This window comes from Rhipicephalus microplus, chromosome 3, assembly GCF_043290135.1.
Source record: "Rhipicephalus microplus isolate Deutch F79 chromosome 3, USDA_Rmic, whole genome shotgun sequence".
NCBI classification, from domain to species: Eukaryota; Metazoa; Arthropoda; class Arachnida; order Ixodida; family Ixodidae; genus Rhipicephalus; species Rhipicephalus microplus.
The window spans coordinates 96,508,290-96,527,038 of record NC_134702.1 but is presented as its reverse complement, the minus strand read 5'-3'; the positions used below and the strand labels follow the sequence as shown (position 1 = coordinate 96,527,038).

The 18,749-nt window shown below is 45.6% G+C and overlaps 1 protein-coding gene across 1 annotated transcript in view; it reads right to left on the bottom strand.

Moving 5' to 3' along the window:
• LOC119172217 (translocation protein 1) overlaps positions 1-18,749 on the bottom strand; it is a 50,907-nt gene that overhangs the window by 1,319 nt on the left and 30,839 nt on the right. Inside the window, exon 7 of the mRNA XM_037423251.2 lies at positions 12,714-12,833. Coding sequence (XP_037279148.2) covers positions 12,714-12,833 — 120 coding nt within the window. The remainder of the gene's footprint in view (positions 1-12,713; positions 12,834-18,749) is intronic.

Genomic DNA, 18,749 nt, shown 5'->3' with positions numbered 1-18,749 from the left:
GTCAGAACAGTGCTCCCACCCAGAGCCTCCTTTATTTCTTTCAATGCCAGTGCAAACGCACGCTTCTGAACGGGAGCCGTTGGTCCGCTTTAGTTCAGAGAGTGGTTGTGATGAGACACTACATGATGGGTAGTGCTGCTTGCGTCACACGCGCTTCCGAGCACTTTGCCTTGTACATGCGATAGACGCGTTTCCCACTTCAATATCATATGTCTGTCAGATTTGTTCTTTCGTGCTGCTTCTTTGTGGCTCGAAGCAATGCCGCCACCACGTCACACAGCAGCGCATCCAGACGCGTTGCAGTGGCGCTTCCCTATTGGTTTCCCGCACAGTGCCACGAACGGTGACACATTATCTCAAAACATCTTGTCTTTCACAGAGCCAGCGTGATTGCCAATATTGTGAACATGAGGAATGCAAGATACCACCCCTCAGATCTGTACACAACTGCACTAAACAGTTACTTCGTATGATTTCTGTCATGAGGCCACTCCATGAGGAACTCTCTCCCCCATGACTGCAAAGCACATGCGAAGGCTAGACGATGGGAGAGAGCAGGAAAGGGCATGAGGAGAGAGTAGTGAATGGTTGGATCGGGCGCATCTGGCTAACATTGACAAAATAGATTAGGCGTTGTCTCACTAAACCTGTGCGAAAGTTGGGGCCTTGCAGAAGGCAAGTTGAAAAGGGGTTCGATTCTCTGAGTCCATTCAGACATCAGCCATCATTATCACTGCCCCTGCCGCCTACTGCTGTGTTGCATACCACATCAACCCCTCTTCTGCCTTCATAGAGTGGCTTATAATCAAGGTATGTAACTGCCAGGAAGAACCTTAAAAACTTTTCTGATGGTCACAGTGCCATAGTGACCTCCACTAAACTTGATGACGAGACAGGCATATCGACTCTGACGTGAGCATGGTGTGTGTGCTGCAGGGTTATTGAATGGTAACTTTATGAAAGACCTTGCAACAGCATTGTGATGATGCAGAAGGTATAGGAAACTTGCAGAAAATACAAGAATTTGTTTTACGTAAGTGAGATGTTGTGGCCCAGCACAATGACTAGCTTTTGGCCATACCATACTAGCAGTAATAAATGCAGATTTTGTTTTAGGGTGAGGAAAATGTCGTCGCGCAGCACAATGACCACTTATTTCGGCCACTAGAAATGTTTTCCAATATACGAGTCATTCATATTAAAGGCAGGGGTGGAAGCGGGCTTCAGTCTTTCGGAGCAGCCCTGGAGCACCAAAAGATGTATTTGGAAGCATTAAAATTTAGTTTTGGAGCAGATTTTTCGAGTAACACATCACTGTTAATTAGAATTGCTGCTTTCTCATAAAACCAAAAAATTTCAGTGGTTTTTACTAAGCGTTCAATACTGATCAAGTGACCAGACTTACTGCAAATTGATAAATATGTTAAATCTTACATCAAAGATGAAAGCACAGTAACTCAAAGAAAAAACATAACTGGCACTCTGGCCAGCTAACAGAACTCAGTTGAATGAAAAAAAAATTGATGTTAAAATGTGGCAATGCTCAAGATGCAAATAAAACACCGCATCCAACATGAACTGCAAGTCAATTAGACTAGACATGACCTAATAAAAGCTATTTTCATACTAAACCAATAGGCCGCTATAAAAATGAGTGTAAAGAATTTATGTTCCAGTCATTGAAGTGCTACAGACGACATGAAAACAGCGAACAAATTTAGATGGACTCGCCGTGCAATTAGGTGATTTTTTTTATTACATATATATTACAATTATATGGACACTCGACGGGTTTTTGCCATTGCTGCCATGTTCCAGGTAAACTACAAGTTGGTAACATTCCCCGCGCATCGTATGTTCTACCCGTGCATAAGATTGCACAAGCTGGGATGCTGAGCGCTGCTGACGCAGAGATTAAACGAGGTAGCCGATCTCTGTGGCTCGCTCGGAGGGTGGTGCACGCGATAGTATCCCAGCACGTGTTACACTTGCCGTCGAATGCTCAAGCAGAGATACAACACGCCGCCCGTCCTGAACAAGCATGAAAAAAGACCCGGGGGAAGGGGGGGTGCTCGAGCAGCAGAGGCGAATTTTGATTCTAAGGCGTGGTTGCGATAAGCTGGCGCGCGCGCTATAGGCAAGCATCAGCACGCGGCTCGTACCCTTATACGTGGTGAGCTCTCAATAGGAAGAGATTGTGCGATAAGAGCCTTTCTCTCTGAAGCGGCCGTCCTTATTCTCTCACACCAGCATTTTTTAGAGTGTCGCAATGTCGGATCCAAAAAAATCAGCATTCAGCCTTCGTATTACACAGTTGTGATATTGACGAAGGCAGCAGCCGCTGTTTTCCCGAGTGAACTTTTCATTTGGGTGAACCTGTGCCTGGAAAACGTAGCGTCACTCTTGAGCAATACGCGCTGTAGACTGATGACAGCAAACCAGAGCATCAGCTGTCGATAATCTGCCAAGCAGCAAAGTGTGTTGGCATTTATCATCATCATCAGCCTGACTACGTCCACTGCAGGACAAAGGCCTCTACCATGTTCCGCCAGTTAACCCGGTCCTGTGCTTGCTGCTGCCAATTTATACCCGCAAACTTCTTAATCTCATCTGCCCACACAACCTTCTGTCTCCCCCTAACCCGCTTGCCTTCTCTGGGAATCCAGTTAGGTAGTTACCCTTAAAGACCAGCGGTTATCCTGTTTACGCGCTACATGCATGGCCCATGTCCATTCCTTCTTCTTGATTTCAGCTATGATATCCTTAACCCCCATTTGTTCCCTAATCCACTCTGCTCTCTTCTTGTCACTTAAGGTTACAACTACCATTTTTCTTTCCATTGCTCGCTGCGTCGTCCTCAATTTAAGCTGAACCCTCTTTGTAAGTCTCCAGGTTTCTGCTCCGTAGCTAAGTACCGGCAAGATACAGCTGTTATATACCTTCCTCTTCAGGGATAGTAACAATCTATCTGTCATAATTTGAGAGTGCTTGCCAATTATGCTCCACCCCATTCTTATTCTTCTAGTTACTTCAATCTCGTGGTTCAGCTCCGCGGTTATTAGCTGCCCCAAGTAGACATAGTCTTTTACAACTTGAAGTGCACTATTACCTATCTCGAAGTGCTGCTCTTTTCCGAGGTTGTTGTACATTACTTTCGTTTTCTGCAGATTCATTTCAAGACCCACCTTTCTGCTCTCCTTGTCTAACTCCGTAATAATGAGTTGCGATTCGTCCCCTGAGTTGCTCAGCAATGCAATGTCATCGGCGAAGCGCAAGTTACTAAGGTACTCTCCATTAACTCTCATCCCTAACTGTTCCCATTCTAGGCTTCTGAAAACCTCCTGTGAGCACGCGGTAAATAGCATTGGGGAGATTGTGTCCCCCTGCCGTACACCCTTCTTGATTAGTATTCTGTTGCTTTCTTTATGAAGCACTATGATAGCAGTTGATCCCCTGTAGATTTCTTCCAGGATGTTTATATATACCGTAATTACTCGAATTTAACGCACACCTTTTTTCCGGTTAATCGAGTTCATAAATAGCATGCGCATTAGAATAGAGTACGAACAAAAAAATTACGGTAAATCTATTGCCATCGGCAAGTCCAAAATGGCCGCCCCCTACGTGCGTCGGCATGGCGCGTCGGCCATTTCTGCCTATGTGTTTCCCATGTGCGGCACTTCGTACGTGTGCTGAGGAGTTCGTCATCCAGTAGTGCATTAGCATCGACGGCGTGGAAGGGCCGACTCCAAAAACTCGAGTGCACCACGATGCCGCTTTTAAAAGAAAAGTCAAGGCGTGTGCAGAAACGGACGGAAATCGGGCCGCATCGCGGTCGTTCGGAGTTCCCGAAACGTGCGTGCGGGACCGGCGGAAACAAAAGCAGAAGATTGTCAACAGCAAAGCTTCACGCAAAGGCTTCAGTGGACCACAGCAGGGTCGGTTTCCGCAAATTAAAGAGCTGCTTGGCGAGCATGTTCTTGAGCAGCAAGCGGCACAGCGGCCCGTGACGACAGAACTGCTCCAAGTGCGGGCTATGCAATTAGTCTTAGAAAAAGGTCTAATGCGGAGCCAGTTTAAAGCAAGCAGGTGCTGGCTAACTAACTTTATGAAGAGTAAAGGCTTTTCTCTCCGAAGGGGAACATGCATATGCGAAAAGTTTTGCGGAGGAGTACGACGAAAAGCTTCACAGTTTTCAGAGGTTCGTCCTAAACTTGCGGCGCAACAACGGCTACCTGCTTGGGCAAATCGGGAATGCCGATCAGACGCCTCTTTACTTCGACATGCCTGGCACCACAACCGTCGAGAAGAAGGGGGCGAAGCAAGTTCGCGTGCTGACATCGGTCCACGGTAAAGCTACAGTCACGGCAATGCTCTGTTACACGTCAGATGGGCACAAGCTTCGCCCGTACCTCATATTTAAATGGAAGACGCTCCCGAAAGGAGTCGTTTTTTCGAGTGGTGTGATCGTGCGGGCCAGCGAGAAAAATGGGTGCGCGTTGCAATCGATGTCTTACGTTTTTTTTTTTTTTCGCGGTGGAAATCGGGTGCGCGTTACAATCGAGGGCGCGGTACAATCGAGTAAATACGGTACTTCATTGACGCCCTGAATCCGCAGTGTCTGCATGACGGCTGATATTTCTACTGAATCAAACGCCTTCTCGTAATCTATGAAGGCTATGTATAGTAGTTGGTTATATTCTGAGCATTTCTCTATTACCGATTGATAGTGTGAATGTGGTCGATTGCTGAGCAGCCTGTTCAAAATCCTGCTTGTTCCTTTCGTTGATTGAATTCTAATGTTTTCTTTACTCTGTTAGCAATTACCTTGGTAAATAGCTTGTATACTACAGACAGCAAGCTAATCGGCCTGTAATTCTTCAAGTCCTTGTCATCTCCTTTCTTACGTATTAAGACGATGTTAGCGTTCTTCCAAGACTCTGGTACTCTTCCCGTCAGGAGACACCTCGTGTCATTTATACGTGTGCCATCAAAGATTCCAGCGTTATAAAGAGAACAGGCTCAAGCTTGCGCAGCGCCGTTCACCGCCCTAGCGGAAAGAGGGCAAAGCTCTGGTTGCTCGGACAGGCCGCACTTGCTGGGTTTTCCCAATGCGCGCACGAAAAACGTGTTCCTTGGAGCACTTGTCTCACAGTTCGCAACCTACGGGCAGCACTCCTTCGTCATTTTGGAAAGCAGGCATGCACTACTGCTGCGTTGTGAGCTGCTATAAAAGTTTAAGCATGACGAAAACCTGAGAACTGTCCGTCAAGTTTTACCGTTTCCAATGCAAGCAGTGCGAGAAGCAAAGGCAACAAAAATGGATTATGCCAGTTTGCCGATACTCTGCGGTCTCGTTACTTTGAAAATTGTTTGTCGTGCATAGCACTACAAACTATTATTTACTTTAAAGAAACGCGGTGGCCGGACTCATAATAAAAGAAGGTGTGTTTGTAAATTGAAACTACAGGAAATAGACAACAGCTGTACATTTCGCGATTGGGCTCCGGCTTTCCGAGACAACCATTGGTAGTACGAAAGCGGCGGAGCTTGCCAGCTTTAATGGACTTAATTTACCATGCTGTGAGCCCTACAAGTGTTTTATTCAGCTGATGGCCATAGACTTCTCGTCACCGCTCAGTGTAAACAGATTTGTGTTGCGGGTTAGCGCTGAGCGTTTATACGTACAGGTCTTGCAAACAACACCTACCGTTATGTTAGCATGATGAGGTGTTGTGATGCTAGGATCGAAGTCATGAGTTCGATTCCCGCATACGCCAGCTGCATTTTCACAGGAGCAATACACAGAAACAGTGCACTCAGATTTTGGTGCAAGAATGATAAACAGGGTGTGTTGGAGTTGCATATTTCAAGTGTACGAGAGTATGATGCTCAGCGCATACACAAGTGACGCTTGCTGTGTGTGCACCCTCTGTCCGTTGTCGTCGTGTCGTATACACTTCAAATAAATTTCGGTGCAAGTAAAAAACAAAACTCAGGTGGCCAGGATCAATCTTTCAAACCCCGGCATGACTCCTAATGATATGATGGTTTAGACATGTAACATATTATGTTCTTCCATGCGCTCGAGCCGCGGGTGATACACAGCTGCCGCTATGAAAACGAGTTGCATAAAGAACCAAGGAAGATATAAAACTTGTTATAGTTTCACAAAATTTGACGTGGATCAGGAGCAAATCTCGACGTAACTAAAACATGCTCGATCCTATGAGGGTATTTATATTATGACGAAGACCAAGCAAGCAGTCAATGTTCGAGATTCGAATCAGGGAACATGCTGCGTGATCAGGCGTGGATATTATTTTGAAATAAAACATGCGCAGCTAGAAACATGCATGGTAGAAGAGGACATAAAATACTATTTTTTGCATGCATCACTATGCTTTCAAAGAAGCTGTAAAAAAGAAAAATCCAAGGTGGCATTTGACTCCCAATACGACGTTGTTAACATCCGATGAAAACCTTGGCAAAAGTGAAACTCTTATGAAACTGAACACTGCACATTGAAATGGTGCCAGGGACTTAACAGGACAGATGTAAGTTTAGGCTCTTCACACTGATCTCCTAATAGATTGAAAGACACGTGACACACTTGGCATTCAAGCAATAGAAATCCTTAGGCTATATACAAATGTACGCGAAAGCGTGGGGGTATTTTCCCGATAGCTCCGAGAAGACACGAATGCTGCAGCAAATGCACGTTTTACCGGTAACATACATAAAGAATTCACGCCATCACCTCACTTTTATTATCATAGAAAGGCAGCTGTTCACCATCGACATTCACACAGCACTCATTTCAAGAAATCATGTTTGACTTGCTTGGTCCGGCAAAGGTTGTCAATGAATCGATCTCGGTTCTGATAAGATTCACACCGTGAAAACGTTTTTACAATCTTTTTAAACATTCGGAGCAAGTCACAGGTGACGCTGCACATGAAGGGCGACTAGATAACAGCCTGTGCAGAGCGCGTGAACGTGATGAGATAGCCCAGCAGAAGGCGGGAGCAGGCTACCGAGCGACCAGCTTTTGCTAGAAAGGCGGCGACACGCGTGCGGCGCAGCGCCCCCTGGCCGTCGTTGGGAGGCCCATCGCTAGCGGCCGCTTAAGTTCCAGAACTCTAATGTGCGCGTCATACGCGTAATCTCATTGAAGGTTCTAAGATTACCTAGATTGTTTCCAGTCATACGGGCACGGTTTGCGCAAGGCAGTGTTACACGCGTAATGGTGAGGTAGCAAAAATAGAAAGGAGCGCGTGCGGCATTAGCTTTACAACATTACACAACTGATTTTCTTTGTTTATTTAGTTTATATGATTCGGCCAACAGCTTTGCTGTTCAAACATATATAGAGTCACCTTAGCAAGATTCATGCATGAACCGAAACACGACGTGACTAGTGAAACAGAACCAATAGACCTAACTGAATTAATTTAATAAGGACACGGTTGCGTCCTTAGTGTGGCACACGCGGGTTGCTCGGTTGATGATAAAACTCGACTAAATTTAGCATTGCACACGCAGATTGCCGTTTAGGCGCAGCTTGTCACAGTAGGTCAAATTGTTGCAAAATGGCAGAAAATGGCGCAGCGCTTACACCCTTACAAAGGCCAGTGACTACAAACTGTGGAGCCTGCTATCGACAGTAGACTGCCAAAACACTCCCCGTTTTTTTTAGTAGCACTTATTTATGTAGAACAAGTAAATTTTTTAAATGGTCCGGTATTGTTACACGGTTTCTACAGAACGAATACTTGAGTGTGCTATAACACCTGAAGTATATATAAAGTTAAGGCATGGAGCATCATTCATACATGTAAATGAACTTGCCAGAAAATGCAGTAATACTACCTCCTTAACTCAAACTCGCAGACCTTGAAAAAGTGGGCAAAGGTGAGATTTTCCGCGGCATCAAAAATGTTCCATGAGTGCCATGTAGTTAATTTTTTTATTTCAAAATATTTCCGGCCCGAATTATAGATATCTAAAAATTTTGATCAACAACAGAACAACTTCGTCGCCACATCGTTTCAGTGCAATGCAGGGCTGTGACGCCTATAACGAGGCGGATGTTGAATCCAAAGGTAATATTGAAACCTACCCCAAAATCCTGAGCAAGCGCCCCCCTCCCCTACAGGTAAAGATAACGCAACGAGATTTTGAGTGGAGGTCGATGCTCAGTCTCGGAACAGAATTCAAGATGGCGGTGAAAAAGTTGCCCACGCTTCAAATGAAATAGTTAATACGAATGCAATGACAGTCATTATTCACCCTCGTTGGGCGAATACAAGCAGTGTGTGAATCACCAGAAATGGAGGAAGCACAGAGGGGGGGGTCTTTGTTCAGTTATTGGCAGATATTTCAAATTTCCTGAAAAAGGGAGGGCACGCTTGCTCAACATTTTATTTTAGCGGCACATTCACTCAGTCAGGATAAACCTGCGAAAAGTCATGCGACATTATATAGACAAACCCCATGAATACATGTCCAGAAAGGCAGGCCCGGCAAAACAGCCTGCGTTGTGCAGTTCGTTTTGTTTGTTGCCAGAGGAGCGATTTCAGTGTTCCATCTTATTTGTGGGAGGCATGCGATGAAGATCATTTGCTTAGCAAGGTGGTGCAGTCAGGGTGGCACCACGAAAGCAATGAAAGTATGATGCGTAAAAAAAAAAAAAAAGCAGCCCTGATCACAAAAACGGTGAGGAGGGGATGATATCAAGCATTGCCCAATAATTTGACATCTCTTTACTTTCTCAACAACAAAATAAATAAATAAGACACACGTAAAAAAGCAAAGCAAGCACATAGTGCTTGGCAGATATGGGCAGGCACTCTAGAGCCAACAGAAATGGCTTCGAGGCTTGAAGTTTCCAGACATCAAAGCAATGCTCACTATGTGGCTATATTATACGAGACCACGTAACCTTCCAGTCAGAATAACACCGACAAAGAGGGCCAGTGCTCTGGATTATGGGATGGGATACGCTGATTGCGCCAGCAACATAGGCTCATTTCACTTCTATAAGGTGGAATACCATGGTGCCAAAGCCAGCACACAGTGAATGTGGCAATGTCCACTCAGCTGCTTTAGAGGTCACCTGCTTTAGAGGTCACCTGCTTTAGAGGTCAACTGAGGTCACCTTTCTAGGGCCAAGGGCTGAAGCGAAGCACGCCAGCTTTACTCGTTCTTGCTCTTAATGAAATGATAGTGCCGCAAAATTCCCCTCGCCTATAACTCTGGTACGCCGTTCTACTATTCTTTAAAACCTTTGCCAAAAGCCAGTCTGGCGCTCTACTCGAAAGCTGGTCGGGAGTGTTCAGGTTTCTAGATAGAGCTTGGCTGCAATTTCCGCAACATTGAAATTGTTAACGGTTGTTTAACGTCGAGCTATTCCAATACTTCTGCAATGAAATTTACAAAATGAAGCAAGCACAAATGACAACGGAAAAATAGACGAAAAAGTTTGGTTGACGTGGATGACCTAGGAGTCAAACCTGGGACTTCTTGGCTAGCAGCGATATGGTGCCGGCCACTCTAACCACATACGTACTACGAGGCTTCAAAAACCTGCCTCATCTCTCACATTCTTCTCACAATGCTCCTAACCGGTGGGGGCACTATCACCATCAGGGAGCGGTGAAGTGAAGCACAGAGAACGTCCTGGTAGTCTCAGTGAAGCGGGAGATTTCGGCGCACTATTGCAAGAAACTACGGTTGGTGCAATGTGGCCCAGGTGGTGATTTGATTCCATTACAGCACAGTAGCGTGCTTTGCCTTTCATGTCGGTGCTAGCAGGAGGTGCCTTGTCGCCAGAGTAGCGCAGCTTCCACATGGAGCAAGGGCGTCTTTACGCTCCCTACTGCTTCAATGCGGTGGCACCGTCTAACCAAACTGCTTGCAATAAGCACCACAGGAAAGCAACAACACTGACAGGAAAATTCCGTGCAAGTGAATTCTTTGATGCAGCAAGAGAGACGCCAGCAATTTTTGAAGCGCTATGTGATAGGCATAGATTACCCCATTACTTGCGAGCACATACCTTGCAGTTTCTCTCCCTCCATGACGATTTCAATGTGAGCCTATCGACTATCCTTGTTCATCAAATGCTTGTCGATGCCATCTTTGCAGGGAATCCACTATATGCTAATTTAAGTGTTGATTGATTGATTGATATGTGGGGTTTGATGTACCAAACCACTATATGATTATGAGATACGCCGTAGTGGTGGGCTCCAGAAATTTCGACCACCTGGGGTTCTTTATTGTGCACCCAAATCTGAGCACAAGGGTCTACAACATTTTCACCTCTATCGCAAAAATGCAGCCGCCGCAGCCGGGATTCGATCGCATGAATGAGTACCGACCAAGCAGCCGAGTACCTTAGCCACCAGACTACCGCAGCGGGGCACTAATTTAAGTGTATGTTCTCTGCTACAGTTACCCCAAAGGTTCAGTCATGATCATGAAGGTCGACAGCCATGACGGAGACGAACCGACACGTACCTAGATGGGTGCATTTATGTCAATGGTGATGCATACACCAATAGACACTGTGAGAGCTTTCACATATTCATACAAAAACAATCAACTATCGTACTTACTTGCATAATGAGCCCCTACCTCCCCACATCCACGAAAAAAAAAAATCCATTTTTAATGTGTGCATCTGTTCATTTTAATTCATGATAGCCAATGGGGATGACTATCTAAGCAACATTAGGTCACGCAATCATACCACAAAACAATTATGTAATAAAAAGCAAGACATTGTTTATTAACCATGCTAAACAGTTGCGAGCAGCGCGTGCGATAACGACGTAGGTTGCCTTCGTATACTATAAACGACGTAGCTCGCCTTAGTATACTATAAACAAGAAGGTTTTAAAAATAGTCTCTGAGTACAGGTATTTGGGCATATTTTTCATGCAACTCTGTGTTGGCACCGTCATGTTGATTATGCAACAGCTAAGGCTTGTAGATCGCAGTGGTTCCTGCGACGAAACACGCGTGAGTTTCCCCAGTCCACGCGGGAATTATTGTACAAATCATGCGTGCAGTCGATACTTGATTACGCAAGTAGCGTATGGGACCCGCCCACTGCCCTCAATAAAGATAAATTGGAAAAAGTGCAAAACATGGGCGCCCGTTATGTCCTGGGAAACATTGTCAAGAGCCACAACTTCAGCATGACGCGCTGCAAGCAAGCTTTAGGATGGGAACGGTTGGTCACGCGCCGGGCTAAGCAGCGTCTGAAGCTTTTCCATGATGTATACTTATCTCGAACTTGTTTTCCTCGTGACAGTTGCATCTTTCCATCTCATTACGTGTCTGGACAAGTCGATCACATTTACAAAGTGCGGGAGTACTGATGTAAGACAGCAGCGTTCAGTAATTCTTTTTTCCTAAAACGGTTTCCCAGTGGAATCGATTACCTTTAGCAATCATTGTCGCTGTTGGTATTGATTCATTTTTTCCTTTGTTAGAGTCAAGTGAATTGTTCAGTTGATGACGGGTGTTTGGTTGTGCGGTATACATATTGTATTTGTTTTCGTCTTACTGTATGTTACCCACTGGAATTTCTCGTACCTTTTTGTCAATCTCCGTTACGTTGTGTATTCAGTGTACTTCCTACTATCTGGTTAGGCTGTACTGTACTTGCCGCAAATTGAGCTTGTCTTCTGTCTTGTAATCATGTTGTATTCCCCCCACTGTAATGCCTTATGGCGCTGTGGGTATCAAATGAATAAAAAAAAATAAAAATAAAATAAAATTTAAGTCTGGCCTAAATGTCAGCTGAGCATCGTCTGTCAAATGCGGAAGAAACCTCCTACCTTATAGCTCCACAAAAGCACAGCGGCATAAATACAAAACCCGACCACGTCGACATTGTGATGTGCCCCCACAAGGTGCATGCACTGCCATCCAATGCTGCTTTTGTTTTGTTGGGTTCCTGTGGTGAACTTCGGCGAACACCTGCTGTGTAGGGCACGTTGACCCGGTGTGCTAGCTACATGGCTGGCTTCAAAAATGTAATAAAGTTAGTCGAACATGCACTGGAGCGTGAGATTCGAGCGACAGGACGACACTTTAGCGTAAAACAGGAGAATGAGCTTAGAGCTAAAAAAATAATAAAAATTCAAAAAAAAAAAAAGAAAAAGAACGAAGGATCATTGCACATTTCGCAGGATCACACTAAAGTTTTCCCTTGTCGAGAGCGACGTTCTCAAATATGCTAAGAGGCTTTGCACCAAAGGCATTCTCGCCACTGATTTTAAGGCCAGTAATAATATCGCGCAAAGTTTGTGCTCTTATAGCAGTCGCAATTTTTCCTTCCTGTGTAATTTACCCCCACCCAAAATGGTGTCCACTTTTCTGAAAAAGAAATAAAAGGAAAGAAAGAGAGGTGCGTTCATTACGCAAGTAAATAGAGTACATCTAGGAAGATAATTTTTTCCTTCCATATTATACTAACTGCCCTGATAGAGGGATCTACCATGTTGTTTTGTTTTTTGCTTCAAGTTAATGAACTATTACTGTGAATGCTACAATGACACATGCTTTCAGTGGTACTACGTCACATAAAGGCTGGCACAACTAAATTCTCAACATATAAAAACATCTCCTTAAAGGTGGCAGACACCCTGGGGGAGAAACACAGCAACCAACCGGAAAAAAGGAACGAACACACTTACAGAAAGCGAGGGAGATGACGATGCCCAAAAGGAAAGCAGTGGCTATGCTCAGGTAGTAGACGTAGTCCCGCACCGTCCGCGGCCACAGGGGAAACAGACACACCGCCACAGCACCGACCACTGCAGAGGAATTTGAAAAGAAATGCAGCATACAAAAAGGTAAATTGAGAAACACTCGTAAAATTCACCGAGAACGCTCATACTAAGTTATCCCTGCAGCCAAACCTCCCTACCACATTAAGGTTCACGTGAAATGCAGCAGTTACTGTTTGATAGATATGTGAGGTTGATTGATTGATGTTTGATGTTTTATGGCGCAAGGGCCATTTCACGGCCAAAGAGCGCCAGTTCAGCTTACTAAAAATATGGACAATGATTGTGATAAGCGGCTGTATAAGGGCCATAAAATTCCTCGCAGTAAGGCGGGTAAAAACATACAAGTAATAAAATCATGACCATGCCGTGAAAGGTGTGTGTGGTGTGAATAGATGACAAAAGTTGGTGATAATAAAAGACGATGGTGGATATGTATGGCATTAGCACAGGTGCCTCACTCGTTCATACCCTTGCGTCCAAGGGCCGTGAGGCACGTGCGTTCTTGTGTAACCACCGCAGCAAAAACCTCTCTGGAGAGGTCATGCTACGGGATGCCCGGGTATATGATATGAAAACTATGAATTTCTTTAAAAAACGCTAACAATGATTTGTGACTAAAAAGCGGTTCCCTACCGACGAACATTGCAGGGTGTAAAGGTATATGTTGTCGGTAGGGTAATGGAAAGTGTTGTTTTCTTACAGTGTCCAATTGTTTGCACAGAATTAAAATGTGAAGGACTGTTAATGCTTCACCACATCTGTCACACAATGGTGGATCGCCACCGGACAAAAGGTGTGTGTGTGTCGTGTATGTGTGTCCTATCCTGAGTCTCGTTAGTATTACCTCTGTATGACGCGATTTCGATACGGGCAGCCAATGACCAAGGTGTGGCTTAATAACGTGTAGTTTGTTTTGTGTGTGTATCCCACTTGCTCTGCCAGTAGTCCCTGAGGTTTCGTTTGAGAGACGGCTTAAGATCAAGGGCCGGGATTGATATGGATGTAATGGCGGTGCTCTCATGGACAGATGCAGCGAGCTGATCCGCCCTCACGTTGCCTTGGATCTCACGGTGCCCTGGTACCCAGCACACTACAACATGTTGTTTGAGTGTGTAGAGTGTGCACAAAATGGAGTAAAGTGAGACAAGGACCGGGTTTTTTTGTTTTTTAAGACTGTGCAGAGCCGTTACCACACTGAGGGAGTCTGTATAAATTACTGCTTTTTGTATTTGTAATTGTTTGATGTGTTTAGCTGCCACAAGTATCGCGTAAGCTTCCGCTGTGAAGATACTTGTGCGTGGGTGTAGAGGGCCAGCATCCGAAAAGGATGGGCCGACAGCAGCGTAGGACACAGAGGAGTTAGTCTTGGAGGCATCTGTGAAGAACTCAGGACGTGTGTATTTGTGTTGAAGTTCCAAAAAATATGTTCGGATATGGGCAATAGGTGCATGTTTTGTAACTTCTAGGAAAGACACATCGCAGTCTATAGTCTGCCACTGCCACGGTGGCGGGCATGCTACAGGAGCCATTAAACTATGTTCAAGTGACACTGCAGTGTCTTCAGCTAGACACTTTAGGCGAACTGAGAAGGGCTGCCTCATCGAAGGCCTGTTTTGAAACAAAGTTGAGCTCGACAAATCATTAATTGTAGAGTATGAGGGGTGCTCCTTGTCTGCTTTCACCTAAAGGAAATAAACAAAGGACATATAACTTCTTTGCAGATGAAGCGACCACTCATTTGACTCAACGTAAAGGCTTTCTACGGGGCTGGTGTGAAAAGCACCCGTAGAAAGGCAGATGCCCAAATGGTGCACGGGGTCATGCATCTTCAAGGCACTTTGAGTAGCAGACTGATAGACAACGGCCCCATAATCTAAGCGGGTGCGAATGAGGCTTCTATAGAGGTTCATGAGGCATTGCCTATCACTACCCCACGTAGTACGTGACAACACTTTTATAACATTCATGGCTTTTAAACATTTAGTTTTTAAATACTTGATGTACGGCACGAAGGTCAACTTGTTGTCCAAGATTAGGCCTAAGAATTTATGCTCGGCTTTGACGGACAGACGTTGCCCGTTCAGTCGAATGTCAGGTTCCGAGTGCATGCCTCTCTTTCGAGAGAACAAAACACACGTGCTTTTTTGTGGGTTAAGTCGAAATCCGTTTTCATCTGCCCATTTGGAGACCTTATTTAAACCCAGTTGAACCTGCCGCTCACACATGGCCAAGTTGCATGACTTGAAGCCAAGCTGAACGTCGTCGACATATGTACAATAGAACATATTGCGGGGAATGAACAAGTGCAAAGAATTCATTTTGATAATAAAAAATGTGCAACTAAGCACGCCACCTTGTGGCACGCCTGTTTCCTGGACAAATGTTTGGGAGAGCACACTGCCCAGACGGACACGGAATGTCCGGTTTGACAGGTAACTTTCGATTATATGAAACATTCTTCCGCGCACACCAAGGTGGGACAGGTCTCTTAGAATTCCGAAACGCCAATATTGTATCATACGCCTTTTCGATATCGAGGAACACAGACAGAAAATATTGTTTATGGACGAAGGCGTCTCTGATCTGTGCCTCGATACGAACAAGGTGGTCTGTGGTGGATCTACTTTCTCGAAACCCGCACTGAAATGGGTCGAGCAAATTGTTTGTTTCAAGGATATGTACAAGTCGGCAGTTTATCATTTTTTCGAATACTTTGCACAAGCAACTTGTAAGTGCAATAGGCCTATAACTTGAAGCTAAAGAAGGGTCCTTGCCCTCTTTCAAAATGGGAATAATAATAGCCTCTTTCCAGGAGGTAGGTATAGTGCCAGAAAACCAGATAGCATTGTACAAACAAAGTAGGGTTTTTCGTGTTTCGGCTGGTAGGTTTTTTAACATTTCATACACGACACAGTCAGAACCTGGGGCGGAAGTACTGCAGGAGTTTAGGGATGTTCGGAGCTCCGCTAGACTGAAAGCTTGGTTATATGCCTCGTATCTAGTGGATTTGTGTTCGAGTGTCTGCTTTTCTATTCTTGTTCTGTATTTTTCGAAAGTGTCAGTATAGTGGGACGAGCTGGATACCCGTTCAAAATGTGCCCCGAGGAAGTTTGCCTGATCTTCCAAGGTATCACCTTGAGTGTTTACGAGTGGAAGTGTGTGTACTTGTTTCCCTGCTATCCTACAGACCATGTTCCAGACTTTGGCCTCTTGTGTGTATGAATTGATCCCTGAAAAAAACTTCTGCCAGCTTTCTCTTCTGGCCTGCCGACGCGTTCTCCTAGCTTGAGACTTTTTTTTTCTTGAAGGTGTCAAGATATTCGGCTGTCGGTGAGTTCCGAAGCAGCCTCCAAGCTCTGTTTTGCTGTTTGCGTGCGTTTCGGCATTCAGAGTTCCACCATGGCACACGCCGTTTTCCAGGGTGTCCATTTGTTTGTGGGATGCATTTTGTTGCAGCATCAATCAAAAACGCTGTGAAGAAGTTGACAGCAACATCAATGTTCAAAGTATATATGTCATTCCAACCTAGACGAGCGAAGGTATAAAACTGTTCCCAGTCGGCTCTGTTTATGAGCCACTTGGGAACACGTGGTGGACACTCAGTTACTGTATTTGTGCTCAAAACTACGGGGAAGTGGTCGCTTCCGTACAGATTACTGACGACTTTCCACTGGAGTAGAGACACAAGGGATGGAGATACTATGCTTAGGTCTATGGAGGAGTAGGTGTTATTGGCGAGATTATAATAGGTTGGTTCTTTTCGGTTTAGGAGACACGCGCTCGACGAGAGAAGGAACTGTTCGATCAGTCGACCTCGCGCGTCATACCGAGAGTCACCCCATAGCCTGCTATGCGCATTAAAGTCTCCAAGGAGAACATAAGGTTCCGGAAGTTCATCAATTAAAGAGTGTAAATCACGTTTTTGCAGCTGATAGCTAGGAGGAATGTAAATAGTGCAGATTGTGATCAGTTTATCAAAAAGAACCGCTCGAACAGCCACTGCTTCAAGGGATGTTTGGAGTTGTAAGGGTGTGCATGCAATTCCTTGATTCACTATGATGGCAACACCTCCGGATGATGTCATGGCATCATCACGGTCCTTACGAAAAATAGCGTATTTACGAAGAAAATTTGTGTGTTTTGAATTAAGGTGTGTTTCTTGTACACACAGCACTTTTGGTGAGTGTTCGTGTAAGAGTTCTTGGATGTCGTCAAGGTTTCTGAGAAGGCCCCTGACGTTCCATTGTATAATTTGAGTGTTCATGGTGAATGTAAAATAATGCTGTGTGTACGAAAAGCGGGTGGCTGTTTAGACGGGTAGTTTGAGTTCACTTAACAGGGCCGTCACCAGGCCCTGTTATTTGCTTTTTTGTTTTCTTGGCGCGCTCCAAGGAGCCACGCCGCTCTTTCGGCACCAAGGGTGCCGACGTATCCATTGCCTCCTCGGAGGCACTGGATGCCGGCACGTGCGGGCTGTTAGTTCGAATTTTGGGCCTCGCCTGGTGAGGGGAGGCCTTGAGACCCGAAGACTCTGGAGTCTTTGGTCTCTGTTTGGGAGTAGGCGGTGTAGCCTGGGCTACAGCCGCCTTGGGGGCAGGTGCCACAGCCGACGGCTCGCTCTGCGCGGGCTGAAGGGGTGGCGAGGGCTGGTGCGGCGGTGCTCCCTGACGCGCCGCATCAGCGTATGTAGGTCCATAGAATGGAGCGACTCTTCGCCGTGCTTCCTTAAACGTAATGTTCTCCTTCACCTTCAATGTAATTATTTCTTTTTCTTTTTTCCAGTATGTGCAGGAGCGTGAATATGCGGCATGGTTTCCTTCGCAGTTTACACAGTGTGGCGGTTTTTTGCAGTTCTCAGACACGTGGCCTAGGACTCCACATTGTGCACAAGTCTGGCGACCACGACAGGTTTTAGAGCCATGGCCATACCTCTGGCATTGGAAGCAACGGCGAGGGTTTGGTATATACGGCCTGATAGATGTCTTTGTGTACCCTGTTTGAATGGAATCTGGTAGTTTACTGGATGCAAACGTGAGTATCAAGTGTTTCGTTGGTATTTCCTTATTATCTCTTCTGATGATAATTCTCTGTACATTATTGACATTTTGGCTCTTCCACCCTTCCAAAAGTTCAGTCTCGGTGAGCTCTAGTAAGTCTGCATCAGATACCACTCCGCGAGTGATGTTCATGGATCGGTGTGGTGTTACGGTGATCGGTACGTCACCAAACGTTGAGAGGCTGTTTAGCTTTACAAATTGTGCTTTGTCCCGAATTTCTAGAAGAAGGTCTCCGCTCGCCATTTTGGTTACTTTGTATCCAGCCCCGAGAGTTTCCGTAAGACACCTGGCAACTACGAAAGGAGATACGGTCCTGGCTTGCTTTCCGGTTTTTTCACAGTGAATGACGTGGAAGTGGGGAAAAGTTTCTATTGGCTGGTTGAAGAGATTTATGTAGTCGGTGCGTACCCGCTTTAGGCCCGTACGATCAGATAGTAGAGGGAATGCGCCATGCATGCCGGTCTTAGTTTTGTTCAGCAGCGTTGGCGGCCACCCACCACAGAGCCCAACAAGGGGACGCTGCAAGTTTACAGGTGCTGAAAGCTTGCAGACGTCAGCCGTACAACACTGCCATAACCCAATGCGCCTAGACCAAGGTAGGCTATTTGCACAGGGTTAACCCTTGCCGCCAGGAAAATTGGAAGTAAACAGAAGAGAGTAGAAGACAGGACAGATAGATAGTGAGAGTTAAAGACGAAGATATAGGCAGAGAGAGATAGGAAAAGGCGACTGCCGATTTCCCCTGGGTGGGTCAGCCCAGGGGTGCCGTCTACGTGAAGCCGGGGCCAAAGGGGTGTGTTGCGTCTGCCGGGGGGCCTTAAAGGTCCAATCACCCAGCGTCAGCTCAACCCCCAGGATCCCCTTTTCCCCGGACATGGCAAAG